Raw genomic sequence first — 26,765 nt, 5'->3', positions numbered from 1 at the left:
GATGCGGCTTTTCAGGCTATCACCTACCTCCACAGAGTCAGGGATTTTGGCTCCTCCGCTGACGGTCGCCTCCGCCTACCTTGGTTAGCCCTATCCTCCTCTATGGCCTTATCCGTTGATGGGGACCAGCGATGCTGGTATAGTCGTCTTTCCAGTTGGTTCACCCGACTGGGCCTCGACTTAGACCGGTTGCCTCCTTTTCAGTACAGCCTCGATGCTCCACCATCTCCTCTCTCCCCCACTGACCAGGAGGTCAACCGACTCATTCGGGCGGATCTGCTCCAGCTCCACACCTGGCGGACATGGTTTCTTCACTCCAAGCTTCCTGTGAAGCTCGACTTCTACCGCCGACACTGCCTCCAAATCTCACAGGAGGGCTTCATCACACCTCCGGGTTACACACAACTTCATCTACCACATGCGCTCCGGATCTCCCTCGGTCAGTTTAGGGTCTCGTCACACCGATTACGGATCGAGAGTGGACGCGCAGAGGGTATCCCACGAGAGGACCGCCTTTGCCCACTTTGCGACTTACAGGAGATCGAGTCGGAGGAGCATTTTGCTTTCAGATGTCCTATCTATTATACCATTCGAGGCCGATACCACTGCCTCTTCCGCAACGGATTCGGCTCCCTCCCACACATGCTACAATTCCCGGATCAGCGGTGCCTTGCCGCTTTCTTACATGAGATGACCCGCCACCGAGATACTTCTCTATTTACCTCCAACTTTCCTTTTTTTATGTGCCAATACTTGCTCTGGAACTAAGATCTAATCAAGTTCCTCAACCTCTGGCTACACAAAGAAGGGATATCCTCTAGCACATCTCCATAGAAAGGTTTGAGAAAATTCACATTTCAAGCATTATGAATCCTCCAAAGATCTGGTCGCTTCAATCGGTAAGCTACATCACTGATCTGCTATCATACAATGAAAATCCCTTACAAAAGCATCCATCTCTTGTCACAAAGCTGGCCAAAGAAAGTCTCAACTGCTTTCACTAAAGCATCAGTACATCAATGCCTGACACACTAGGCCTGAACTGCTTGTAACACCAAAGACGACCATGCATTTGAAGGAATCCATCCCTGAAAGTGTTATGAAAATGCTGATGTCCATCAGACAACCGATCATAGAGCCTTGTGGAATCCCCTAGTGCTTCATTGCATCCAATTCAGGACTGAACGCATATGCTTCTCAAACCACCTAGTCTGAGTGAGGAAAATATCTCAAGGTCTGGTGCTCTGTCTGCACGGTGAAATCAGCACCTAGCAAGTAATGCTCCCATGTAGAAAGAGCAAGAGCCACAGCCAGCAACTCTTTCAACTCTTTCTCATAAACTTGTAAAGTTCTTTCAGCATCCTGCAACATTCTACTCTCGAACGCAACAACCCATCCGTTCTGCATGAGAACTGCACCAATGCTGTTCCCACATACATCACAGTGGGCAAGAAAAGCCTGACCAACAATGCCATTACCCATAGCAGGGTTTGCTATACTAGACCCAGTACCCTGCATACCAAACATGCCTACAGAAGCTCCCATAGTGCCACAAATTCCATTTTGCATTCCTCACTGCATGCCATCGTTTCCATTCATAACACTTTGCATTCCGGGTTGCATACCCCCGGCATCATCTCTTGCATACCTTGCATTGCAGGCTGAAAACCAGCAGGGTGATTTCCAAGCATTCCTTGGCATGGCCATCCATTGCTTGAAACACAGAACCACCACCAAAATATCATGGATGCACTGTGCATTCCGGGCCACATACCCCAGGCATCATCTATTGCATACCTTGCATTCTGGGCTGAAAACCAGCAGGGTGATTTCCAAGCATTCCTTGGCCATTCCCAACCAGGCCATCCATTGCTTACCACCACCAAAATATCATGGATGCACTGTGGGGTGCGGAATGAATTGCTGTCCCTGATTTGCATGCTGCAAATTATTGCCTTGGCCATGCAAATCAACACCCGGACCATGAATAAACTGTTGCAATGGAGCACCCTCTGCATTTGGCAGAACTATTGGCTGTCCATTCAATGGCATAGGCCCATATGGCTACCTATCAGCATTCTGATTATCATCAAACAGAAGCTCCCTCTGTTATGCTCTAGCCGAGATAGCATGACCTCGGAAAGATCGGCGGGCATTTTCTCTTAGATGACCGACTTTTGTAATATTTAATGTGCGTAAATGAAATGGTCAAGAGAAGTAACTGCCAAGGTCCTAGGTGAGGGTGAAATGGCATTGACTAGGTGGTTCTGTGTGCTAAGGCCTAGGTGCACCTAAATGTGCAATAATGCCAAGGGGCAAATGGTTTTAATGTGCCCCAAGAGAGGGGTAAATGGTGCACCAAGTGAAAAGGGCTGAAATGTTGACATGTGGCAAGGGGAACCATCTAGGGAGTTGTGGGTCTTGTGGATATGCATGATGAAAAAACAAAAGACATATCTGATGAAAAATGTGATCCATGAGAGTAAGGCTGGGTGGAATAACCAGTGCCATCACCCGTGATAGAAATTACGAGTCAAGTGAATTAGCTTAGGCTTGTATCATTTGGTATCAGAGCGTGCGAGGGTCAAGGTGCCTAATATTGCTAACTATAGACCGGAGAAGTACGCTGGTCGGATGACCGAGCGCAGTTCTGATGTGATCGAGATTTGGTTACACAAGTGGGAAGAAGCTTTCGCCATTTGTGAAATCAGATCTGATCTAAAGAAAATCCGTGAGGCCACTCACCTGTTTATTGAGGCAGCGGATAGATGGTGGATAAAGCAACAGAAAGATCAAGTTGCTCCTACCACCTGGGAAAGGTTTAAAGCTGAATTTAAGAAATACTTTCTTCCACCTGATGAAGAATCCCGAGCTTGGGATGCTTATAGAAATCTTCGTTAGAGGAGTCTGTCGGTGGCAGAGTACACTGACAAATTCAGAGAATGTGTCATGAAAATAACAGACCCTCTCCCTATGTCGGTTCAGTTAAAAGACTATATCTATGGACTGAACGACAAAATTAAAATGGAAGTTCGGGCTAAATATGTGACTACATTAGATGAATCTATTGCAGTAGCCCTGAACTATGAGGATGCCAGAGGCAGATCTAGTGGATTTGTGCAGGCAGAAACTCAGTATGAGTACCCGAGAAAAGGGAGATTTCAGAGGAAATGGACTTCAAAGACAAGTGTCTCGCAGCCAAGTGGCCAAACCAAGCAGGTGAAGCCGGTTGAGGGACCAGCAAAAACAAGTACCACCATTGGGGTGAAAGGAAAATAACTCCAATGGCAGCCCGGGCTTGGTCAAAGTCCTCGTTGACCCCTGAACAAAAAGAGAAAGCTAGAAAAGAAGGATTGTGCTTCGGCTGCCGTCAGCGACATCAGTGGAAAGATTGTCCACTGAATAAAGACCGTCGCACGGCTAATATGATAATATCTGAATGCGACGTGAAAATGCAAGAGAGTCCCAATGCGGAACATATGCAGATGCAATTGGCGGAACCTTCTCAGAGGTTAGTACCTGTGTTGTTAAGTGTGTCTGTTACTAAGTTAGTAAGCGATGCACCTGATAACATCCTTTCAAAGCCCGCAGCAACGGGGTATACGGTTTTCGATGAGCCCGAGTTGATTAAAATGAAAGGGCAAGTAGCCAGTCATGATGTGATTGTGTTGTTTGACTCAGCGTCAACACACAATGTAATCAACTCGAAGCTTATTAAGAGGCTCAAGTTGAAAACTAGTCCGTCTGACTATGCTTATACAGTCAGGATGGCGGACGGAAGTTCAACTGAAGTATGGGACCAAAGGGTTACCCAGTTGGAACTTCGAATTCAGGACTATGTTGAGAAGCTGGACTTTGAATTGACCAGACTTGCTCACGCAGATATAGCCCTAGGCACGGCTTGGCATTTTCGGAAAAATCCAGCCATTGATTGGAAGAAGCATATTTACATATTCAAGATGAACGGGGTAGAATATGTTTTGCAAGGTGAGAAGGATTTACCTCGAGGACCACTGATTTCAACCATGGAAATTCGGAGGACTCCGAAAGAGTTTCTGTGTCTGTGTATAGCATCGGTAGAGTCGATTGATAATGCATCGACTAGCACTGAGGCTACCCAAGATGGGAAGATGGCCGAGTTGGCTAAAGAGATATCAGTGAAGTTCTCTGAATGTTTTAGGGATGAACTACCTTATGGGTTACCTCCAGAGCGGAAAGTTCAGCATAAGATTGAACTGATCCCGAGGGCAGAACCTGTAAATAGACCTCCCTATAGAATGAGTTTTACTGAAGAGACGGAGGTGCGTAGACAACTGGAAGAATACCTCAAGTTGGGGCAGATTCAACCAAGTTTCTCACCTTTTGCTTCGCCAGTGATATTAAAGAAGAAAAAGGATGATACGTTTCGCCTCTGTATAGATTACAGAGCATTGAATAATATCACTGTTAAGCACACGTATCCGATGGCTCGGATTGATGATTTGCTAGATGCATTACATGGAGCCGTGATTTTCAGCAAGATAGATCTTAAGTGTGGCTACCATCAGATCCGGATTAGAGCCAAGGATGTGTATAAAACCGCTTTCAGAAGCAGGTTTGGTCATTATGAGTTTTTGGTAATGCCCTTTCGACTTACCAATGCTCCAGCTACATTCGTCATGCTTATGAACGATTTGCTACGTCCGTATACCGGAAAGTTCGTAGTACATTTTATTGACGATATCCTGATATTCAGTAAAAGTATTATTGAGCATCGTAAACACTTAAGAGTAGTGTTCAGTACTTTGAGGAAAGCCAGTCTTTATGTAAATATCTTTATGTAAATAAAAAGAAAACTATATTGTGTATGGTTAGGCTTGAATATTTAGGGTTCATAATTACTCCACAGGGGGTAGAAATGGATCTGAAGAAAGTAGCTGCAATACTAACTTGGCCAATCCCTCAGAGTCTGACCGCGTTGCGATCATTCTTGGGATTTGTCCAGTTTTATAGAAGGCATATCAAAGGATATTCCGGAATAGTATCGCCATTGACTGATCTGACCTCGGATAAAGTACCTTTTATTTGGGGACAGAATCAACAAGAAAGTTTTAACACCATAAAACAAGCTGTGGTCACAGGACCGGTGTTAAAAATAGTTGATCCCCAGAAACCGTTGTTCCTAGAAACCGATGCAAGTGGCATTGTGGTAGGAGCAGTTCTCCTTCAAGAGGGAAGGCCAGTAGCCTTTGAAAGCAAGAAGCTTTCTCCCTCTCAAAGGAATTGGCCAACTCATGAATTAGAGTTGTATGCAGTTATCCATGCTTTGAAAACATGGAGGCATTATTTATATGGTTCAGAGTTTTATGTGGATGTAGATCATGATATTCTGAAACATTTTAGTAAACAGCCTGACTTCAGGGGCCGCCAAGCTAGGTGGGCAGAGCTCATGCAGGAGTTTAAATTAACGATTCGGTACCGAAGAGGAAAAGATGACCGAGATAAGAGAAACTCAAAAAGTGGACGAGTTTGTCCAGAGCTTATGGCCTAAGGCTCATGTGTTAAAACCCGGGGAAAATGAAAAGGATGACCTGGCATCCAGAAAAGGCCAAACATATGCAAGATATACCATAAGGGATGGTATGCTAGAAAGAAATGGCAAGGTTGTAGTACCTAGTCAGAATGATCTCAGGCAGAGAGTCATTCGACAGTGCCATGATAGCCCGTGTGCGGGACATCCAGGGGTCGAGAAGACATATGATCTCGTAAAGCGAGATTTCTTTTGGCCAAAGATGAAAAAACATATTCATGAATATGTGACACGGTGTTTCTCGTGTCAGGTAAGTAAGGCCGAGCGGGTAAAGCCACCCGGACTTTTACAGCCCTTGGAAATATCACTAAGTAAGTGGGAGAGCATTTCCATGGACTTTATTGTAGGGCTGCCTACAACACAAGGAGGGTATGATTCTATCCTTGTGGTGGTTGATCGTCTAACCAAGATGGCTCACTTCATTCCGACTAGGGAGTCTGTTAGTGCCCCGCAAGTGGCGGATTTGTTCATTAGACATATATTTCGTCTGCATGGATTGCCTAGATCCATAGTGTCAGACAGAGATGTCAGATTTACCGGTCATTTTTGGACAGCGGTATTTGAGACGCTAAGGCCTGAGTTGGGAATGAGTAGTTGGGGATCATCCTGAGACGGATGGTCAGACGGAGAGAGTCAACCAGACTTTAGAGGATATGCTGAGGGCATACGTGTCATTGAGGCAACATACGTGGAACAAGTGGTTGCTATTGTTGGAGTTTGCCTACAATGATAGAAAACATTCCTCTACAGGGTTCAGTCCATTTGAGCTGAACTATGGTTATAGACCAGCAAATCCAACTATAGTTGGAGTACCTCAGAAAGTGCCTAGTGCCGTGAACTTTGTAGTTCAGATGCGGGAGATGCTAGCACTTGCGAGAGCTAATATCCGCCAGGCTATGGATAGAGCCAAGGTGTATGCGGATGAAAACCGGTCTGTAAGAGTGTTTAAGGAAGGAGAAAAAGTTTTTCTCAAGTTATCACCTCGATACTGTGGGCCGTGGTTAATTCTAAAGAGAATAGGCAAAGTAGCCTATAAATTAGAATTACCACCGGGGTGTAAGGTGCACCCAGTGTTTCATGTTTCTCGTTTAAAGAAATTTTTACATATTGGTGACTCACTAATAGAAGGTGTGGTTTTGTTTCAGGAGATAGAGGATAATGCAAGACGCAAACCAACAAGAATCCTGGACCGAGGAACAATGCAATTACGAAATCGGAAGATACCCACGGTGTTGGTTGCATGGCATGGTCAGCCTCTATCGGAAGCTACCTGGGAATCCGTATACCAGTTACGGAGAGTATTCCTAGATTTCATCATCGAGGACGCTGATGCTTGAAGAGGGAAGGAATGTTATGCTCTAGCCCAGATAGCATGACCTCGGAAAGATCGGTGGGCATTTTCTCTTAGATGACCGACTTTTGTAATATTTAATGTGCGTAAATGAAATGGTCAAGAGAAGTAACTGCCAAGGTCCTAGGTGAGGGTGAAATGGCATTGACTAGGTGGTTCTGTGTGCTAAGGCCTAGGTGCACCTAAATGTGCAATAATGCCAAGGGGCAAATGGTTTTAATGTGCCCCAAGAGAGGGGTAAATGGTACACCAAGTGAAAAGGGCTAAAATGTTGACATGTGGCAAGGGGAACCATCTAGGGAGTTGTGGGTCTTGTGGATATGCATGATGAAAAAACAAAAGACGTATCTGATGAAAAATGTGATCCATGAGAGTAAGGCTGGGTGGAATAACCAGTGCCATCACCCGTGATAGAAATTACGAGTCAAGTGAATTAGCTTAGGCTTGTATCACCCTCAAAGAAAGAGTGCCCATCTTGAGGACTCTTGTCCCCTATCCCAATCCTTGTCACTGTGTGGCATACTTGCTGAACTCTCCTTGCTGCAATTCAATGACAGCAAGCAATACATGCACCAAAGACAACCACAGGCTCACCTCCTTAAAGAAGATGGTGATGCCCCGGCAACATAACCATGAAAGCAGCCTTCAATAAATTACAGGGCAGTAGAACTAACAAATAACCAGCCAACACTATTACATCAACAATTCAGCAAATATACACCTAACAGAATGGGAGCTAGAGTGCCCTTGCACCAAGACAAAGACACAGATTGGCCCCAAACCTTGGCGCCCCTTTCAGTATTTCTTTACTAAAATGGAGAGTCCTGCAAATAGATACACAATGAGTTCAAACTCATTTGCATTCAGTGCATTTCCCACTCTCAGTAGGCATTCAGTGTCCCAAGCATTCACCTTGTTGGGCCCTGCTCTCACAACCCAATGGCAATAGGCATCCATCTCAGTGCAAGCACCCGCATAAACGTGTTGGGATAAGTATGATCAAGGGCTTGCTCTATGGTGCATGTGTGCATCTAGGGGAGTCACATGTGTGTTTGTGTGTGTTGTAAAGGCACATCAAGTACTATGATGTGTCTAGTGTGTGACCTAAGTGATGATGTAAGACAAAGGCAATCCCACTGATGTAGGGATTGATTCCCACTGATGTAGGGGCTGATTGCCACTAATGTAGGGAAGGTATTACCTTCTCCCCCTTTCTATAAGAGAGAGTCTTCTCTCTCACAATCATAATAGAGATTTCATTGTGCTCTCACACCTCTTGCAAGATGCATCTATTCTATCCTACGGGATTCTACACTTGGTATCAGAGCTTTAGGTTCTAGATCTAGCCTAGCCTAGCATTAGATGCTATCTCAAGCATAAACTACAAGTTTCTTCATCTTCTCCATTTTCCTCCTTCTTCCCAAAATCTTTGAGAGCTCTGTTCTCTGCCTACAAACGACCATTGCCCAAACCCTCTGAGCTGCAAACTCCTCTTGTATGGGCGAACTTCCAGCTGCAAGCTTTTGGTGAAATTTCGACTGTACGTGAAACGCCAACACTCACACTCTCTGACGAAATTTCGCGCAATGCCGCCTCTGTGCTTATCCTTCTGTCAATTCCTCTGAGCTGCACGACACTAAAGGGAACCTGCTATTGAAATCTGAGCTCGTTTGGACAAGGAATGGAGGCGCAACAGACGAAAAACCAGTCGGTCTTCTCAAGCTTGGCTATGGCGACCTGATGCAACATTGCACCTCTCCTTGCTGGTAGCCCTTCTCTGGTATAAGGCCCTTCTTCCTGAATAAAAATCCCCTTGAATAGAGCTATGAGCTGTGAGAATTACACCCTCCAAGTTCAGGTCTCTGTTTTGGACAGTTTTGACAATGTTGTGAGTTTGATGCTACATTAGATGCTACTTTAGCATTTTTGATGTTTTAAAGTATTGAATAGCTTCAGTACAACTATGGCTACAGCTTTGCTTTAAGTTGCTACACCTAGATTTGCTGGGAATGCTTTCATTTAGCCACCTCTATGAAGCATGCAAGTGAAAACATCATTTCCATTATGTTTTGTAGTATGGAATTTGGTTGCAAGCCTTTGCTACTCTAAATGCTTGTATTTTGAAGCTCTTCAATTTTTTCTAGCCTTGTAAGAGAGTAGACACTGCCCATTCTGGGTTAGACCCTCTCATGGCTACCATCTTGAATATGGATAAGTTCAATAGTAAAGGCTTTCACACATGGCAGATGAAGGTTAAGTTTGCATTGATGAGGGAAAACCTCTGGGGGCTTGTCAAACCTGCTTCAACTACTTCTTCAACAGCCTCTAATGCTGGAGAATCCTCAGCTCCGACACGCCCGGCAAGAGATCCTGCTAGAGAGGAGAAAGCCTATGGCATCATTGCTCTTGGCTTAGGAGATGACTATATTCATTACATTTCTGATTTAGAGTCTCCTTCTGAAGCTTGGCAGAAGCTTGACATTATTTTTTGTGCTAGCTCTCACATCTCAAAATTGTCACTTAAGATTGCTTTCTTTGAATTGAAGATGGCTAGTGGCACTCCTTTGGCTGCCCATGTCAATTATATGCGGAGTCTCATGACTCAACTTGCTTCTATCAACTCTCCAATCACTACAGATGATGCAATGGCAGTGTTGCTCAAAAGTATGCCTGAAGATTATGATCATGTTGTTACCACTTTGAAAAATCTTCCTAATCCTACTCTTGAAGGTCTTATTACTGCTCTTCAAGAAGAAGAAAGACACATGGAACTCCGGAGAGGCAATGACACAGCCTATGCCATAAAAACTCAAAAGGGAAAGTTTTCACCTTGCAAACATTGTGGGAAGACTAATCACCTCTCAAAAGATTGCTTCAAGATCAATCCTTGCAAACATTGTGGCAAAAACAATCACCATGAAAAGTATTGTAAAGCCAAAAAGGAAGCAACTACAAAGTCAGAAACTGCCAATCTACTTTCAGTTTATGTGCCTCCACAAGATAAGGCCTCCTATAAAGACTGCTTTTTAAGCACTTTTTTGTTTATCATCACTTGGTCAAATTTTGAGGTTCTCTGCCTGGAGTAGTACTCCAAAAAGAATATGTTATGTAAATCACCTCTGGTCACCATATGATGTAGGCCATGTGATATGTCTATCCCATTTCTGTGAACCTCACACCCTTGGGAACCCTTGCTGGCATGAGATCGTAGCCATAGATTTATCCTTGACCACCATGAGATGGCATGAAAAACTATGAGACTAGATGTATCCTTGACACTACAAGAGGCAAACCCTTGAGGGAGGGTATGTTGGGATAAGTATGATCAAGGGCTTGCTCTATGGTGCATGTGTGCATCTAGGGGAGTCACATGTGTGTTTGTGTGTGTTGTAAAGGCACATCAAGTGCTATGATGTGTCTAATGTGTGACCTAAGTGATGATGTAAGACAAAGGCAATCCCACTGATGTAGGGATTGATTCCCACTGATGTAGGGGCTAATTGCCACTTATGTAGGGAAGGTATTACCTTCTCCCCCTTTCTATAAGAGAGAGTCTTCTCTCTCACAATCATAATAGAGATTTCATTGTGCTCTCACACCTCTTGCACGATGCATCTATTCTATCCTACGGGATTCTACAAACGGGGTCACACAACTCCGCAGACTACCACAGGTGTCAACTGATTCAATGAAATACAATGGGTGAGAGCATAGCTAGTCTGCCTGCAATCTCGGGAACATGAACTTGGACTGCAAGCATCCCTGTGGACCACCCTGCCAACTAAGCTTCTCCAAACACAGCTCACAACAAGGAACAAACTCTGAGTGAGCAACCAATCACTCTTTGGCATCAAGACATTACACAGCCCCCTAGGCATCCATAACCAATGCATGTTCTCTGCTGAGAATGGCTCCCACCAAACATGGCAAATAGGCATCCATTCCAGAACAGTTGCACTCAGCTTAGGCCTGTTCCTAGCAACCACTACTTGGTCACACAGTCCCCCTCAACTGCCTTGAGTGACCCTCAAGGCCTTAATTCCTGGAAGCCCTTACACACTTGGCAACCCAAGGCCTTGCCCGCTTTATTCCTGGGTTCTAGCCACATGCAAGCCAAGATGCATGCGCTAAAATTCACGCCCTCATGACAGAGTATCTAGCTTGAACCATGTATCCATTGCTCTCAACGAAGGACAACTCACTAGTACCTGGACTGCTACAGACTCTCCAGTACCTCAAACCACTATTTGCTATTTGATAAACACTTCAACCTCTCAAGAGCAAAAGTCACTCTCTCTATCTCTACTCAAAACGGAAATGATATGACAGCAAAAAAAGTTTAGGACACAAACTTTCACATCCTGACTGGGCTGGTTGCTTATTACATAAGCTCAAGGACACATGATTCCATTGCTGTGGGCATGTCTGCCAAGAGAAGCCGACCAATGTGCTAAGAAAAGATCTAGAGAGCTTAACACATGAAATGACACTAAAGTATGTTGAAGTAGAAAACCGACACATCAAGCCCCCCAAAAATAACAGCCTCTAGCTCTTAAAATTTGAAACCACCATAAGCCCATTGGTTGTCGACATAGTTGCCACGTGCGTGTGGTGGCACGTCAAAGCTGCATTGCTACCCCCCCTTTCTTTTGATCCCCTACGAAAGGTTACCCCCAACATAGCCATGCATGTTCTTTTGTAGACTTCATAACAATTTTTCCCTCTTCAAGTTTATTAGGCCTACGGCTTACCTCGAGCTATCCTTCCACATAACCCTTATGAAGGCCATATGCATCCAAAGGCTAGAAACATCTCGCAGATATACAAGAGAAAGACACACAATGTCCACCTTAGTGTTTTTGAGCCCTTAGCGTGTCTGAGCTAGTGCTATGGAATATCATGAGAAAAAGATTCATAACAATCTCAAGGTTCGGCTCTCATACTGATGTAAAGGCCTCATCCTCGAGTACTAGCCTCATCCTCTTATCTTTAGCGTCCAACTCCTCTTTTTGGCGTTATGCCTTAGCCTTGCTTCTCCATAAAGCCTCGCCAGGATTAGCATTGCTTTTCTAGGGATCTACACGTCATCCATGATAGCTCCAACCTCACCCTTAGGCTTTATCTTACCAAGAGTGGCTTGCAACCCCCTAGTTCCTACTGTCCCTAACTCCTACATCTGACGTGATCTTGGCTTTAACCTATCTTCCAATCATAGTTAAGCCCTGGCATATCATGTTAGGGACATAACACTCCACCTTAAACACTCACAAAAAGGGAAAACTCTTGAGCTTTGTTTCTTTTTTCCTACTTCAAGAAAGACATTAAGCAGATATATGTAACCTCAAACTACAATATTCTAATAGCTGGAATATCATTAGCAAGAATAGTTTATTAATACATTATTTCTGTGCCATGATCAATGGGGATGAATTACTCTTTTTGGTGCTGAACGTTGTGAAGGAGTGGTATAGGGTGGTTGAGTTCAGGAGCTTATTTATAGTTGTAGGACCTCAATGACTACATCAAAAACTGGAGAGGGTTACGAAGGAGTATCAATTCAGAACAAGTTTTTCTTCAATATAAGGACCTGAGTGAGAAACATTAGGGGTGATAATAGAAAGGGATGGAGATAGACATTATATCATTTCTAAGATTCTCAGAAGGATTTTAAACACTTCAAGTGAATGAAAAGTACATACCACCATTTACAATTCCACAAACTTATGCAGTCATTGGGTAAACATATTGGGCAACCCTGTGTGCCTCTAATGGCATAAATACTTCAGCTGGAAATGTTGGAGAAATAGAAGTTGCAAGAAGAAATCAGAATTTTCAATTACAACAGCTGATAACACACAGAGCATATGCAGGCAGGGTATAGCATAGTGACAGGACACCCACCTTCTTGCCATTTTTAAGCAAGATGGTATGGCCTTCTTGCAGCAGTGTATAACTATGCCCTGGCTGAACTCCAGCCTGCACTGCTCGCTCTACACTAAACCTGTTACAATGCTGCACAATAAGATTTCCCATTTGACCTCATGAAATATATTTACTCATATCACAACCCAACTCCTCAAAACAAATCAGTTAGTTGTGTGATGCCTACATATGCCAAAAAGAAAACAATCTCATGTACCAAAACTCATGGTGGAGGCCGCACCTCACAGAAAACTAGTGACTGACCTTCCAGGACGGCTGTGCTCCTCTAGAACAAAACCCCAGCATGGTATGCTATGATGTAAAAGACCCGCCTTCACTGAATACTTTTTGTTGTTGAGCCTATGATTCAGATCATGGAAATTTGAGTTCAAATACATATGGGTGCTACTTTTTGCTACTTTATCAATGTAGATTACCATGACATATAAAACTGCTCGTTCAAGACTCGGTCAAAGTATATATGTCTATGCACTTTATCATCACACGATCACTTTGACAAACATGATATCCCACAACAAGCAAGGACACTCCAGGATCAGTATGAGTCATTGTAAAGCATCAGACCTATACGCCTTTGTGAAGTAAAACATTCTTTCTAATCTTCATCTATATTCAGTTACTTTATATCCCAGCATTATCAACGAGTTGCATTTTCCTTCTATATATGTATCAGTAATTAAATTTCCATTTCCCAGTTCACTTTCTTTAGTGGATTCGGTAGTAGGCTAGTTTGTCTCAATTCACAAGTGAATCCTACCGCCACTACAACTCTTGACATGGGCTTAGCACCATGTAAGATATAAATCATATCAATATGTATACCATCATAAGCCAGATATACACCAAAGATACACATATGTGCTTGCATGCATGTATAAATGTTTTTAAATTTGCTGGTGTTCACTGGTATCTCCAAGTCGCATGAGGTTGTCGGCCTAGAAGTTCTTTGCAACTCTGAGCAGTGATTGAGAGTAGTCCCACGGTGTAGTAAGATTGTGAGCTGTGATTGAGACTAGTCCCAAGGTGTGGGACTAGTACTAGATCACGACAGTGGCTACACTAGAACAGGCTCACAATGCATACATCAGCCAGTAAAGGTGGGGTAATAGAGAATCAATTTTGGAATTTTATAATTGCATACCTCGAACCCTATAAATGCAATGCAATTCTTATGACCCTCAAACCTATTTGACCTGACCAAACCATCCTATCGCCAAAAGTAGCTAGAATAAAATCCCTAGGTTACAACCATTTGGGCATCAAAGAAACCTTTCCTCAAAGTTGCTCAATAATTTGTTTAATGAGCTTGTGCACTAGATAGTACTACCCGCCAAAAGAGAGCATACCAACTCATAGTAAACGAGGGTGCTCCAATACAATGTGCCCATACCTGCCAGAAATATGGTCTTCCCAGGCCAAGCCATATGTACAACACAAGCCTCTTGCAGAACACTCTATTTTTTAGTCTGTCCTTTCTCCTCCATGAGTGGAAAGTCAAAACAAACTTGCACCTTGGCACCATGTGCTTTACAACATGAGATACACAAGGCATTATGAATCCAGATGTAGGAGGCAGCTTCAACTCATATACCAACATCAACTTCAATATCAACTCTCACATTTATTTAGACCTACCTTGATCAAACTTTGTGTGGCATTTGGAAAAACGTATAAGGACAGACGTTAAGCTTTCTCACTACCCAGGTCATAATACGGGTTCTCCATCAGCAGGCAAAGGCATAGCCAAGGGTCACCCTCTTTTAAATGTTATTTTAGGTTTCACTTCCAAAATTGTATTTGACCAATCATTGTAAAGATTCGTGCAAACACAGAAGCATTTTATTTTGACTGTTGTTAATCTTAGGTTGCTTCATGGGCTGAGCCAAGTTTATTTACTCAATTTGTATGATTGCTGTTTCTTGTAATCACCCAATGTAAGCCACATGCCCTCTCATGATTCTCTTCTCCCTCCCTGTAAAACCTTATCAGTTGACCTCACCTCTCAAGTTGTCAACATACACAATCATCATTCCCCTCCGATCCATATACTAGAGAGCAGAACAACCCAAATGCTCATCTTTGACGAGATGAAAATATATGAGATGCCATCATGAAGCTTCACAAACGGAGGGCCAAAGACTACGAAAGGCTTCAAATGCAAATTATGCAATATCTTTCACATGACTAGGAGACCTTGACTCCCATTCAGACCCAACTGGCTCCCATTCAGACCCAACTGTTAAATGAAGCAATTTGATCTAGTTTTGCCTTACCCTAGATAGAAAAATCTATAATACACATCCTTACCCTCGATAGAAAATTCCATAATACACATCCTCAAAAAGGGGACTCCATGGATCCACACTATTGCGCAATCATGATCGGCCATGGGTCTCCAAGATGTACTTGAGAGGCACATCAATGGCATTGCACACCAAGGAAAGCCTTCTGTTCTTTGGCCTCCTGGTGAGCATCTTTTCACAAGTCTGCCTATGGGCCAGTCAACTGCTTCGGTAGAGATATCTTCGAATCAAGACTTGACTCCTAAATATCATGGTAGCCAAAAACTGTACGAACATAACGCACACATCTACTGTTACCGCCAAAAAAATTTCCATTGTAAATGTAATAAGTAGAATTGAATATTTGTGTATGGCATTAGTAGAATATAATATGGAGTGGAAAGGGCCCAAGGTTGAGGTGGCAGGGCATGTCCATGTGCCACCCTTCCAAGAAAGAGGACCCATAGGTGTGTTGTACATAGTCCATAGAAGAAATAATATAGTATGGTGAGATGGCATGGAATCTCCATGTGCCACCCCTCCACCTAGGCGGTCCCTGTGGCCAAGACCAAGGGGACATATTGTATTTAATTGGTAGAGGTGGCAGGGCATCTTAGACTTTCTCATCCATGTGGGCTAGACCCATGTGGAATAGTCCAAGGGATAGTATTTTCATAAAGGAAAGGTAGGATGAGGTGGCAAAGCATCTATGTGCCAACCCTCCACTTGTCCTCCTAGGCAATATAATATTGAGATGGAGCTCTTAGACTAAGGATAAGAAGGTTTGATTTTTGAGGGGAAGGAATTGTCGCATGCTATTGAGGATGTGCACCGCCAAGCCCACATGAGAGAAGGTTTCCCAAACCATGCATGTGGGAGGAGGCATTTATGAGGGGATTCCCCTTCCTTTGGTTATAAAAAGGAGGGACTATTGCTTGAGGGGGACACGCTCCTCGCTTGTATAGCCACCATGTTGGAAGATTAAGCCATTTTCCTACTCCTATAGTATGCACATCACTCCCTCATTCCTCTCCCTCATTCTCACCCATGTCTCACCCCCTTCTTCCATGATGTTCATACCATCCCTCTCCCTTCCCCACCTCATACTCCCCATAGTCTCATGGTGTATATGTCCCCCCCCGCCCCCCCCCCCCACTCTCCCTCTTCCCTCTCATTTTCCCACATGTCCCTTTTGCTTCTACTCCCCCTCTCCTTTTTCCCCTATCTCACTTGTACATTTCCATCTCCCTGACGGTTCATCTCCTCCCTCCTACGCTCTCATCGTGAAGTTCGAATGCACGAATTCCTAGTGATCATGCCATGTTGGAGGTTTTCAAATCCCACAACAGACTTGGTGTGACTGCTGGGATGCGAAACTCCACGGCAATGACAATGGATTTGGAGCAATTAGTTTTACCGCTCCTTCACTTTCCATTCGCTTTTACGGTGTTTTTTTTTTTTCCCCATGAGTCTTTCCATACATTTATGAATTGAAAATATTGATAAGAAGAGCACCCCTTCTTAATTATCTTTTATAAAAGCCCTGTGTCTATATTCATTTAGCATGCTCCTCCGCTTGATTCCAACCCCCTCATTGTCTTTATTTCCCGCTCACGTTTTCTTTTTTTTATTTAAAAAAAATCTATCCTTTCACTTTGCGCTCTCAAATTCTCCCTCTCTCATGAACTAGCTCCCATCACCGCAATCTCTTTCTCTCTCGCTCAGTGCTCCTCCCTTTCCCTCTCACTCCCCATGCTTTCTCTCCCCTTTATCTCCCATAATCACACTCCTCTCTAACGTCCTTTTCATCCCCTCTCCCTTACCAGGGATCCTCTTCGTCACTCACTCTCTCCAATTCACTCTTCTCTTCATTCTCACCTAAGCCCTCAGCTTTCCTCACCTCCCTCAATCTCAACCTCTCCTCCCTCACTCCCCTCGTTGCCTTCAACGAACGTTGACCTTGCTGCAATGCAGCCAACAGCATCGAAATGCATTTAAAAATTGCAGAGAAGCAACATTGAAGAGCCGCAGCTGAAGAATTATGAACATTGAAGAACAAAGAACAATAGCAAAAGTTTCTGCAAAGTTCCAGCGCAGTTTTTTTCAGCAAAACTTGGAAGGAAAAGTCTCTGCAAAGTTCCAGCGCAGTATTTTTCCAGCAAAACTTGGAAGCAAAAGTCTCTGCAAGTTCCAACGCAGTTTTTTTCCAGCAAAACTTGGAAGCAAAAGTCTCTGCAAAGTTCCAACGCAGTTTTTCCCAGCAAAACTGATTCTTGGAAGACCAAAGGTCCCGAGAGACTTTTCATCCATTCAGATATCAAGACGGAATTTGGAGGAACTTTTGAATTCCTGCGCACGTTCAACAGCAGATTCTTCACCCAAAAAAACGATTTTTGAGAGATTGGAGTATCTTCCAAGACCCCTTTCGCTCAATCGTCAGAATTGCAGCTTGCATTCTTGGGCAAGGTTTCAGCGCAGATTTTCACCAAACACGTTTTTTGGGAAGTCCATAGACCCAATTCATTTCCAAGCCTCAATTCAATCGTCAAAGCCTTATGCTGTTTCTCCAAAAATGATTCTTGGAAGCTCAGTAACTCCCCTAGCCTCTTTAGTGTAAGAAATCCTAGATTTACTATATTTAGAAATGTGCTTAGGAACAGAAAGGAGACTGAGATAGCAGAGAACAAGGAATAATTGTATTGCTTGAATGTCTGTAGTGTAGATGTACTGTCATCCATACAATTGGGCCTCTCTTATATAGAGAGTGAAGAGTCACACATGAAAAGGTGTGTACTCCAAAGGGTATGTGCATGAAGAGGTGTGTACCCCTTGTGAAGGGTGTGACCCTTGATGAGAGGGTACATTACAATAGGAATGTCTCTTCAATAGGATGTCTCTTGTGAAGGGTTGTGCCTCATTAGGAAGTGTCCCGTCGAAAGGGCAAGTGTCCCGTCGAAAGGGCATACCCTTCCATAAGTGTCCATTCATCAAACCATCCATAAGTCTAGAAATAGAGAAAGGAATACGTCACAGATCGTGACATCCCCTGCCACTCAAAAGAAGACCCTGGTGGAGATAATGAACTGATGTAGAAAATATCACGGTAAATTCTGAAAATACTGCTGTAAAATGTCAGGGTACTGCTGTAAGTCTTCATCAGACTACCAAGTAGCGTCGGAGTCATCCAGATCTCGCCAAAGAACAAGGAATTCCGTGATAAGTCGATGTCGAGTCTCTCGCTGTCGATGGTCCAGAATACGCTCAGAATAAGGAGAACATAATCGTCTTCAATTTCTGGGACATAATCACCTGCAGGAGGAACTGCTTCATCGCCTGGAATGTACGTCTTTAGCCAAGAAATATGAAATGTTGGATGGATTTTACCCCATGATGGTGGTAATTCCAATTTGTAACTTAAAGGTGAATTTTTCTTGACGATCCGGAAAGGTCCATAGTATCTTGGTCGCAACTTAGGAAACAAAGACTTAACCGTCTTATAACGATGTGGGGCTACAAATAATAGCACCATGTCACCAGTGTCAAATTCCAGGTGACGTCTATGTTTGTTGGCAGACCGTTGATACCGCTCTTGCGCTTTTCGCATATGATCCCTGACTTGCAGTAGAATGTCTTGCATTTCTTGAACCAGTTGATCAGCTAGGGCTACCCGATGTTGAAGTACAAAATTCGTTGGTACAATCGGAGTGTGTCCATAAGCTGCTTGGAATGGAGTCATGCTGATGGCACTATGGAAAGAGTTATTATAAGCAAACTCAAGGAGTGGTAGATACTCTTTCCAGGCTGCGAGGCGTGACTGAATATAATGTCGAAGCATTTCTTCCAGAACTTGGTTGACTCTTTCAGTCTGGCCATCTGATTCTGGGTGGTAGGCTGAACTGAACAGTAGAGTTGTACCCAAAGATTCGAACAGTGAAATCCAAAAGTGACTGGTAAACTTAGGATCTCTGTCAGATATGATATTCTTGGGCAATCCATGGTGCCGGAAGATGTGTTGTATGAAAAGTTTGGCGATGTCCGGAGCCTGTGCACTGCTTTTGCAAGCAACAAAGTGTGCCTTTTGGACAATCGATCAACAAATACCATAATCTGAGTGTTACCTCTGGAGGATCGTGGTAGTGTTGTAATGAAATCCATGGAAATACTTTCCCACCTTTCAGTTGGAACTGAAAGAGGCTGAAGAAGTCCTGTTGGAAGTCGTCGGCTTGCTTTCATTTGTTGACAAGATAAGCAAGATGTAACCATTTTGATGACGTCGCTTTTCATCTGAGGCCAGTAGTATGTTGCACTGAGTAACCGATAAGTCTTATTGATGCCTGGATGGGCAGCATAAGGAACTACATGATGCTCTTTTAACAAAAGACGTCGAACATCCTTGTCATGTGGTACACAGACGCGATCTTGATAATACAGAAGGTCATCCGTATAAGAATAGGATGAGAAAATCTTCTGTTCGGAAGTCGAAGGTTGATCTTTTGAAAGAACTTGTACTGCGGTGCCGAAGTCTTTATCATTGAAATACTTTCCTTTGAATGAATTCGGAACATCCACAGATAATGTAGAGATTACCAACTTAATAGAAGTCTTTTTCTTGGAAAAAAAAAAATTCTCTCTACATCAACATTGAGAAGAGTGAGTTCTTCAAGACCCAACTCGAATATTTGGGACATGTTATTTCCGCTCAAGGCATCTGTGTGGATCCCAAGAAGGTCGAGGTAATCCGAAACTGGCCTACTCCTAAGAATGTTCATGATGTCCGCTCTTTTCTCGGATTGGCAAACTTCTACCATACAAAGGTCTATCAGTTTTCCGAAATCGTAGCTCCTATGTCCGAATTATTGAAAAGCACAGCAATTTTTCAGTGGCTTCCCGAAACAGAGTATAGTTTCCAACAACTCAAGCAAGCACTCACTACCACACCAGTTATGGCTATTGCTGACCCAAACCTTCCGTTTGAGGTCATGACCGACGCTTCCGACATCGCTACTGGAGCAATCTTGATGCAAGAAGGCAGAGTTATTGCTTTTGACAGCCATAAACATTCTGATATCCAAACCCGATACCCGGTTTATGATAAGGAGTTTCTTGCTGTTGTACATGCTTATCGCTCTTGGAAACATTATCTCATGGGAGCCGACTCTGTGGTCAAGACAGACCATCACTCTTTAAAGTATATCTTTACTCAGCCAGTCATGAACGCTCGACAAGCACGCTGGGTTGAGTTTCTGGCCAACTTTCACATGACTACATTCCAGGACTACGCAATGTAGTTGCAGATGCTCTCAGCAGGTTAACTCTAAGAAAAAAACCCGCGAGAGCAAGCTCAAAGCGGAATACATCATGAAATCATGAGGATAAATAAAAAACCCCTCAGAGTAAGTGGAAAACAACCAAGGCTGAGGCTGAAAGTGCCATCTCAACCCTGTAGTAGTTTCAGAGAAGAAAGGAGAATCCTTCCATTCCCTGAAGAAAGAAGCCCTCCTAGCTGAGGCTGCACGGGAGTCCCCCTGCATACCCGTCCATACGGCCATCAAAGTATGTACGATGTCTGTCCAGATACTAGCCAATGTGTGCGAGAGATGAAACCTGAGTACCCTCCATAGCCTCTGTGCATCTGGCTCTCCAGATATGCGAGGCTGCTATGCTCGCTAGAATCTCCCAAGAAGTATCCACAGAGGCATGTACAGCTGTAAAAGGAAGGTGTGGTACCACATCTAACGAACAGGACTCAATCCGATGACGTCGAACCGAAATGGCCCGAGAGGAGTCAACTCCCTCATAGAAAACCTGAGGTCCTGTAAAATGTAGAGAGAATTTGAGCGGAGAACTTCAAAAACTTGGTGAAGATGTTGTTTGTGCTCATGTAGGGATCTGCTGAAAACGAGGATGTCATCGAGGTAAACGATGACGAACTTATCGAGGAAAGGCCTGAAGATGTCGTTCATGAGTGTCATGAATGTGCCGGGGCATTGTTTAACCCAAAAGGCATGACCAAACATTCATAGTGTCCATACTTTGTTCGAAAAGCTGTCTTGTATTCATCGCCTTCTCGTAGGCGAATTTGATGATAACCTGAACGAAGATCAATCTCTGAGAATTGTGTTGCATATAGAAGTTGATCGAAGAGGTCATCGATGCGAGGCAATGGATACTTGTTTTTTATAGTGAGCTTATTGAGGGCTCGGTAGTCGATGCAGAGGCGCATTGACTTATTCTTTTTTTCCACAAGTAGTACAGGAGATCCGAAAGGGCTGCGACTGGGCCGGATGTGACCTTTGTCGAGTAGTTCGGTGACCTGTCTTTGGATTTCTTTATTTTGAGTGTAAGAAACCCAATAAGGAGGTTTCGACGGTGGATTACTGCCGGGAATAAGTTCGATTGGGTGATCCACTGGTCGTCGAGGTGGTAACTGCTTTGGCAATTCCTGTGGAAAAATATCCAGGTAAGGCTGGAAAAAAGGTTGGTTGAGGTATTCAGGAGGATCCTTTGTTGGTGTCTCCTCTACTGCCGTAACCAACAGAAGTGAAGTCTTTACTTGACGTTTACGAACCCACTTCTTTACTTGTAGGGCAAAGGCAACTGGGGTTGAAGGAGAGTCCCTTAAACCAGTTAGCTCAATAAGTTTTCCCTGGTGGACAAACTGGATAGTATGGCTGCGAAAACTGATTGATGGATCATAGTCGTAGAGCCACTGTTGTCCGAGTATGACATCGTACCGAGAAAGAGGCATGATGTCGAAGTTCAACTTGTCCGTATAGTGTTGGATGCGAAAAGACAAGTTTTTGATTCTGGTGTTGCACAAGAAAGTAGTTCCATTTGCAAGTTCAATCTGATAGTCCATGAGACTAGGACTGGTGGTCAACCGAAGTTTGTCGACCATAGAACTAGCTAGGAAATTATGAGAACAGCCACTGTCGATGAGGATAGTGACCGTTGTTCCACGAATCGATCCTTGAACACAAAGTACTTGAGTGGCCAGGGAAGGTTCGGGGTTGCTGGCAAGGCTCAGGTGGATGGTATTTGCCATTCGAACAGCTTTGCCTTTCTTGTCTTGTGCTGGGGTAGCATCTTCTCTTTGGGAAGTGCTAGGTTCCATATTGGAATTTTGCTTTGGTCGCTTGGGACAATCGAACCATCTATGGTAGCCTGTACAGATGGTACAAAGTCCTTTTGTGCTGGAGTTGTTCTTCTTGTCAATGGCCACACCTTTATGTTGGGGATGTCGGTAATGACTTTGTGAAGAAGAAGAAGCACGATCCTTGGGGGAGTGCTTCTGTTGGAATCCAGCATATGATTTCTGAGTCTTCTGGGAATCTTGAGACTGTCGTTGACCTTGATTACCGGAGTTTTTTCAAAACCTGGTGTTATCTTGAGGGCGAGCACCTTTGGCCATAGGAGAGTTCTGTGTGCGATTAGCACTCTGCTTCCCTGTGTTTTGAAAATCTGTAATGCGCTCTGCGTAAGCAATAGCGCTTGCCACCATAGAAAAGCTATATCCTTGAGGAGGGAGGCTGCCAAGGCGATCTTTTTGCCTTCAGTGAGGTCAACAGTATCAAAATACATGCGCATTTTTGCGAGCCATTGGTCAACTGTTCGACGATTGCGTTGACCAGTGTAGGCTTCCGGAAGTTTTATGTCAAGTCTTTTTGTTTTGGAAGCTTGAAGTAAACGGTAGAGGGCACGTAGTTCAGTGTTTTCTACCTCTGGTGGGAATGAATCCGCATAGTCGTCTGGTTGCGTCACGTCATCCTCTGTATGTGTGGTACTTCGAGAATCTTGAAGTTGTTGAACTTTCTGGACCAAGTCGGAGATGCTGTCCTGAAGCTGGGAAATTTGAAGTTGCAATAGTGATTCGCCTTGTACGTTGACTTCAGAGGTCTTTTTTGGACTTGATTCTTTGAACTCTGGAGAGGCTTCACGCGAGCGTTGCGACATATCGGAGATCCCTGTGAGAAAAGCGCGAACTTGCGCTCTAGTTTGTACCATTCCTGGAAGAAGATTCGGGCTGCTCCCTGAGGTTGCTCATGTTGGAGGGGGCAGGCGAGGCAGGATGGAACCACCCGTGGAAGTCTGGTAAAGGAGGTCCTGTCTGAGGTAACACTGGTGATGCCGAAAGTGGTGTTACTGCTCGTGAGAGGACAGGAGCAGGTTACACAGTCCACGGATCTGAGAAGGGATAGGGAGCTGCTGTCGGAAATGGAGGATATCCAGGAGAAGGAGTGCCTTCAGAATGTAAATACTGACTTGGAGAAGGTACAACCTGTAGAGGAGGATATCTGGGAGCTGAAGGAGGTGGAGAGTACCCTGGAGATGCCGAAGGTGAGGGGTAAAATTCTCTCCAAAGATGGACAGCAAACTCTTGAAGAATATCGGGTTCTGGATATCTTTGTGTCTCGTGGAACACAACCTGTACTATGCTGAGGAAGTAATGTAACTGAGGTGCCTCACGCAGAAGATATAGGATGTGGTCCAAATCACTAGGAGGGCATGTGACATAGAAGACCCAAGATGCAAAAGCTCCAAAATGGGCTGGCTGTGCAATTTGAACACGATATTGTGTGGTAGCTGATGCCTGAGGTGTCCTTGAAATGCCGGGTGAATTACCAGGGGTTTCCATGCGTTAAGGGAGATTCTTTCATTTGCTGTAATTTGTTAATGGCAAGAGGATCCTTAAAAGCAGATTGGAAAGACTCCACCTGGCAATGATTTAATCTGCCAAATTGTTGCGTAGAAGAGGGCTGCAAATCGCTGTCCGGAGATCCATGTTGCAGTGGTTTGCGAGGAGCGGATCGAGGCTTGTCTGGTCCGGGCTGTTAACAGGCTGTCTTCATCGCGATAGGAGGCTGCAACAGGTGCTGATTTGGCAGGAAAAGATGGCGAAACAAGGGGGGGGGCTGCAGGCTGTCAATGGCGAAACACGTAGCAGGCAGGGCTGGGCTGCGCAGTTAGGCTGGCTTGGCTGGCAAAGACTGCGCCGGGGGGGGGGGGGGGGGGGGGCTGCGTGCTGGCGAAGCCAATGATTGCGCAGGGGGGAGGGCACGTGCTGGCGAGGCCAATGAATGCGCAGGGGCTGGCGTGCTGGCGAGGCGAGGGCTGCGCACAGGGCTGGCGTGCAGGGCTGTGCAGGGCTGGCGTGCAGAGATCGGCGCAGGGCTGGCGTGCAGTTCGGCTAGGGCTAGGGCTGCGGGTAGTTCCATACAGTGCAGGCCATACGGAATAGCAAAGGAGGGGCTGCGACTTTTCGTTGGGGCTGCCTAAAATGGTTAGTTGCCCCAAAAATTAATTTGGGGGTTTAGTTAACCCTAGGGTAGCTAGGGTAAACCTAAGGGTAGGGGATGGGTTTATTTTTTTTCCCTTTTTACCCCTCTAGGTACCCTTTTATAGGTGCTTGGTGCCTAAAAAAAGGTGTGCCTATTCGAAGGGGTGTGACCCTTGGAATAGGTGCACCTTTTCATGAAGGGGTGTGTCCCTGTTTTTAAAAGGGATGTGCTTACATAAATAGGTGTGTCCTTTTGTCCACGATGGGGTGTGTCCCTTGAGTGAGGAGTCGAGACTCGTCATCAAAAGGTGTGTCCGATGGTGGAAAAGGTGGGTCCCTTGGTTTTGGGACAGCCAAAGCACATGAAAAGACACGATTTTTGTCGTGTCCATTCACATCAACTTGTGATGTGTGGGAGATGGAGAGGCCATAGATGACTTTAGGCAGGGTTGGCGCTTAAAATTTTTACGCTCATCCTCTCCATCTCTTCCATGCACAATGTGCAAGGATATCCTTCTAGCGGAAAAGATGTATTAGATCGGTGCTAGAAGGTGGGGGGCATTTCCTACAGGCAGGAGCGAATTTTGCTCTGATAATCCTAGATTTACTATATTTAGAAATGTGCTAAGGAACAAAAAGGAGACTGAGATAGCAGAGAACAAGGAATAATTGTATTGCTTGAATGTCTGTGGTGTAGATGTACTGTCATCCATACAATTGGGCCAGTCTTATATAGAGAGTGAAGAGTCACACATGAAAAGGTGTGTACTCCCAAAGGGTATGTGCATGAAGAGGTGTGTACCCCTTGTGAAGGGTGTGACCCTTGATGAGAGGGTACATTACAATAGGAATGTCTCTTCAATAGGATGTCTCTTGTGAAGGGTTGTGCCTCATTAGGAAGTGTCCCGTCGAAAGGGCAAGTGTCCCGTCAAAAGGGCATACCCTTCCACAAGTGTCCATTCATCAAACCATCCATAAGTCTAGAAATAGAGAAAGGAATATGTCACAGATCGTGACATTTAGAAACACACCCTCATCTTGTTCCTGTCCAAGCCAATGCCCGTAAGTAGCATACAATTGTCCATAGCAGCAAAGGTGAACATTTTCTGCTATAGCATGTTTTAATTTGCTGCCCACATCAGAAATAGGAAAGAAATCGTTAATTTGGGCCCAACCCTCTTTAGTTTACTGCTCATCAATTGCTACAGCCGTAGCTTTTGTTTGCTACATCAGAAACCAAGCTCTAAATTGTATTTAAGCCATCCCTGACCTTGCAAAGATTGACCACAGCAGCTAAGGATCTTCCAGTTGTTGTGTATTACGATTGTGGTTCTTTGGCCGACCTTTTCAGCCGCTCAGACTCATCCAAAGGTAAAACAAATTTCCAAATTAGCTTGTATGACTGAGTTTGTAAATTTCGAAGACTTTCTCTGAAGTCTAAGGCCGGCAACCGTGAGTACTTGGAGAGATGTATTCCTAGAATACCCAGTTGACTTGCAGCGCCACATGATCCACCAACTTGCCGATTCTGATGACGGGTGGGAGCTCTTATCATGGGATGTAAAAGAAATTGAAATTTTGAACATCCATTGCCAAGGTTTCAACTTTAATTCTCCAAGCTGCACAACAGTCGAAGTCTGGCATCTTCAGAGGTGGTACGGGAGGTAAGGTTTGTCGACGGGTCGCAACTCCCTGGGGATTGGGGATTCATCTTAGGAATCTGTTGTTTAATCCAAGTTCACAAACTAGTGCTATCTGATTACTTAGTGCATTTAGGTCGCTTCCTCCTGGGTAACAATGATGGATGGAGAGTGTTGATCCGATGATTGATGCTCCCAAGGCTAGTCACAACAAAGATGCCGGATTCCAGTTGTGGTCCCAGTGCTGCACCGTTAAAAGTAAGAAAGAGTAAAGTCCACAAGAAGAAGGTTAAGGAAGCTAGAAAGCCAAAAGTTATTATTATGACTATGCCAAACAGTTAGGATTTTCGGAATTCTTATGTAATAATATGCATCTGTATGATTGAAATGTTCCGGTCTCGGAATCCTTTTCTACCAAATCAACCATTTGTACCGCACGCTGAGTTGCATGTTGTGATCTTATTTGGTCATAAAATAAAATCATCAGCAAAGGATTGTAAGCTTGTTTGGTCCTGCACGCCTCGCTAAAGTGTTCGCTTCCCCTCATTCCCTAATACTTTCCATTCTTGATTACCGAGAGACTTGGGATGCCCGTGTTTTGGTCCTTGTATAAGGTCGGCATGGGTGATGCACTTTGACGGCGCCTACAAGCCCACAACAAAAGCATCCGGAGCCGGAGTATCATTACTTTCTCCCGATGGGG

The 26,765-nt window shown here is 44.4% G+C and overlaps 1 protein-coding gene across 3 annotated transcripts in view; it reads right to left on the bottom strand.

Annotated features, from left to right (window-relative positions):
- LOC147881495 (uncharacterized) overlaps nt 1–26,765 on the bottom strand; it is a 70,407-nt gene that overhangs the window by 30,102 nt on the left and 13,540 nt on the right. For all 3 annotated transcript variants that reach the window (XM_087369991.1, XM_087369992.1, XM_087369993.1), the window contains 2 exons: nt 13,107–13,202; nt 12,822–12,921 (listed from right to left, as the gene is read on the bottom strand). In XM_087369991.1, the coding sequence (XP_087226117.1) occupies nt 12,822–12,921; nt 13,107–13,202 (196 nt within the window). The remainder of the gene's footprint in view (nt 1–12,821; nt 12,922–13,106; nt 13,203–26,765) is intronic.

The sequence above is a fragment of the Dipteris shenzhenensis genome, chromosome 31 (genome assembly GCF_047967505.1).
Source record: "Dipteris shenzhenensis isolate YYH24624 ecotype China chromosome 31, Dip_SZ_1.0, whole genome shotgun sequence".
Classification (NCBI taxonomy): Eukaryota; Viridiplantae; Streptophyta; class Polypodiopsida; order Gleicheniales; family Dipteridaceae; genus Dipteris; species Dipteris shenzhenensis.
This window is presented reverse-complemented; position numbering and strand designations above follow the sequence as displayed.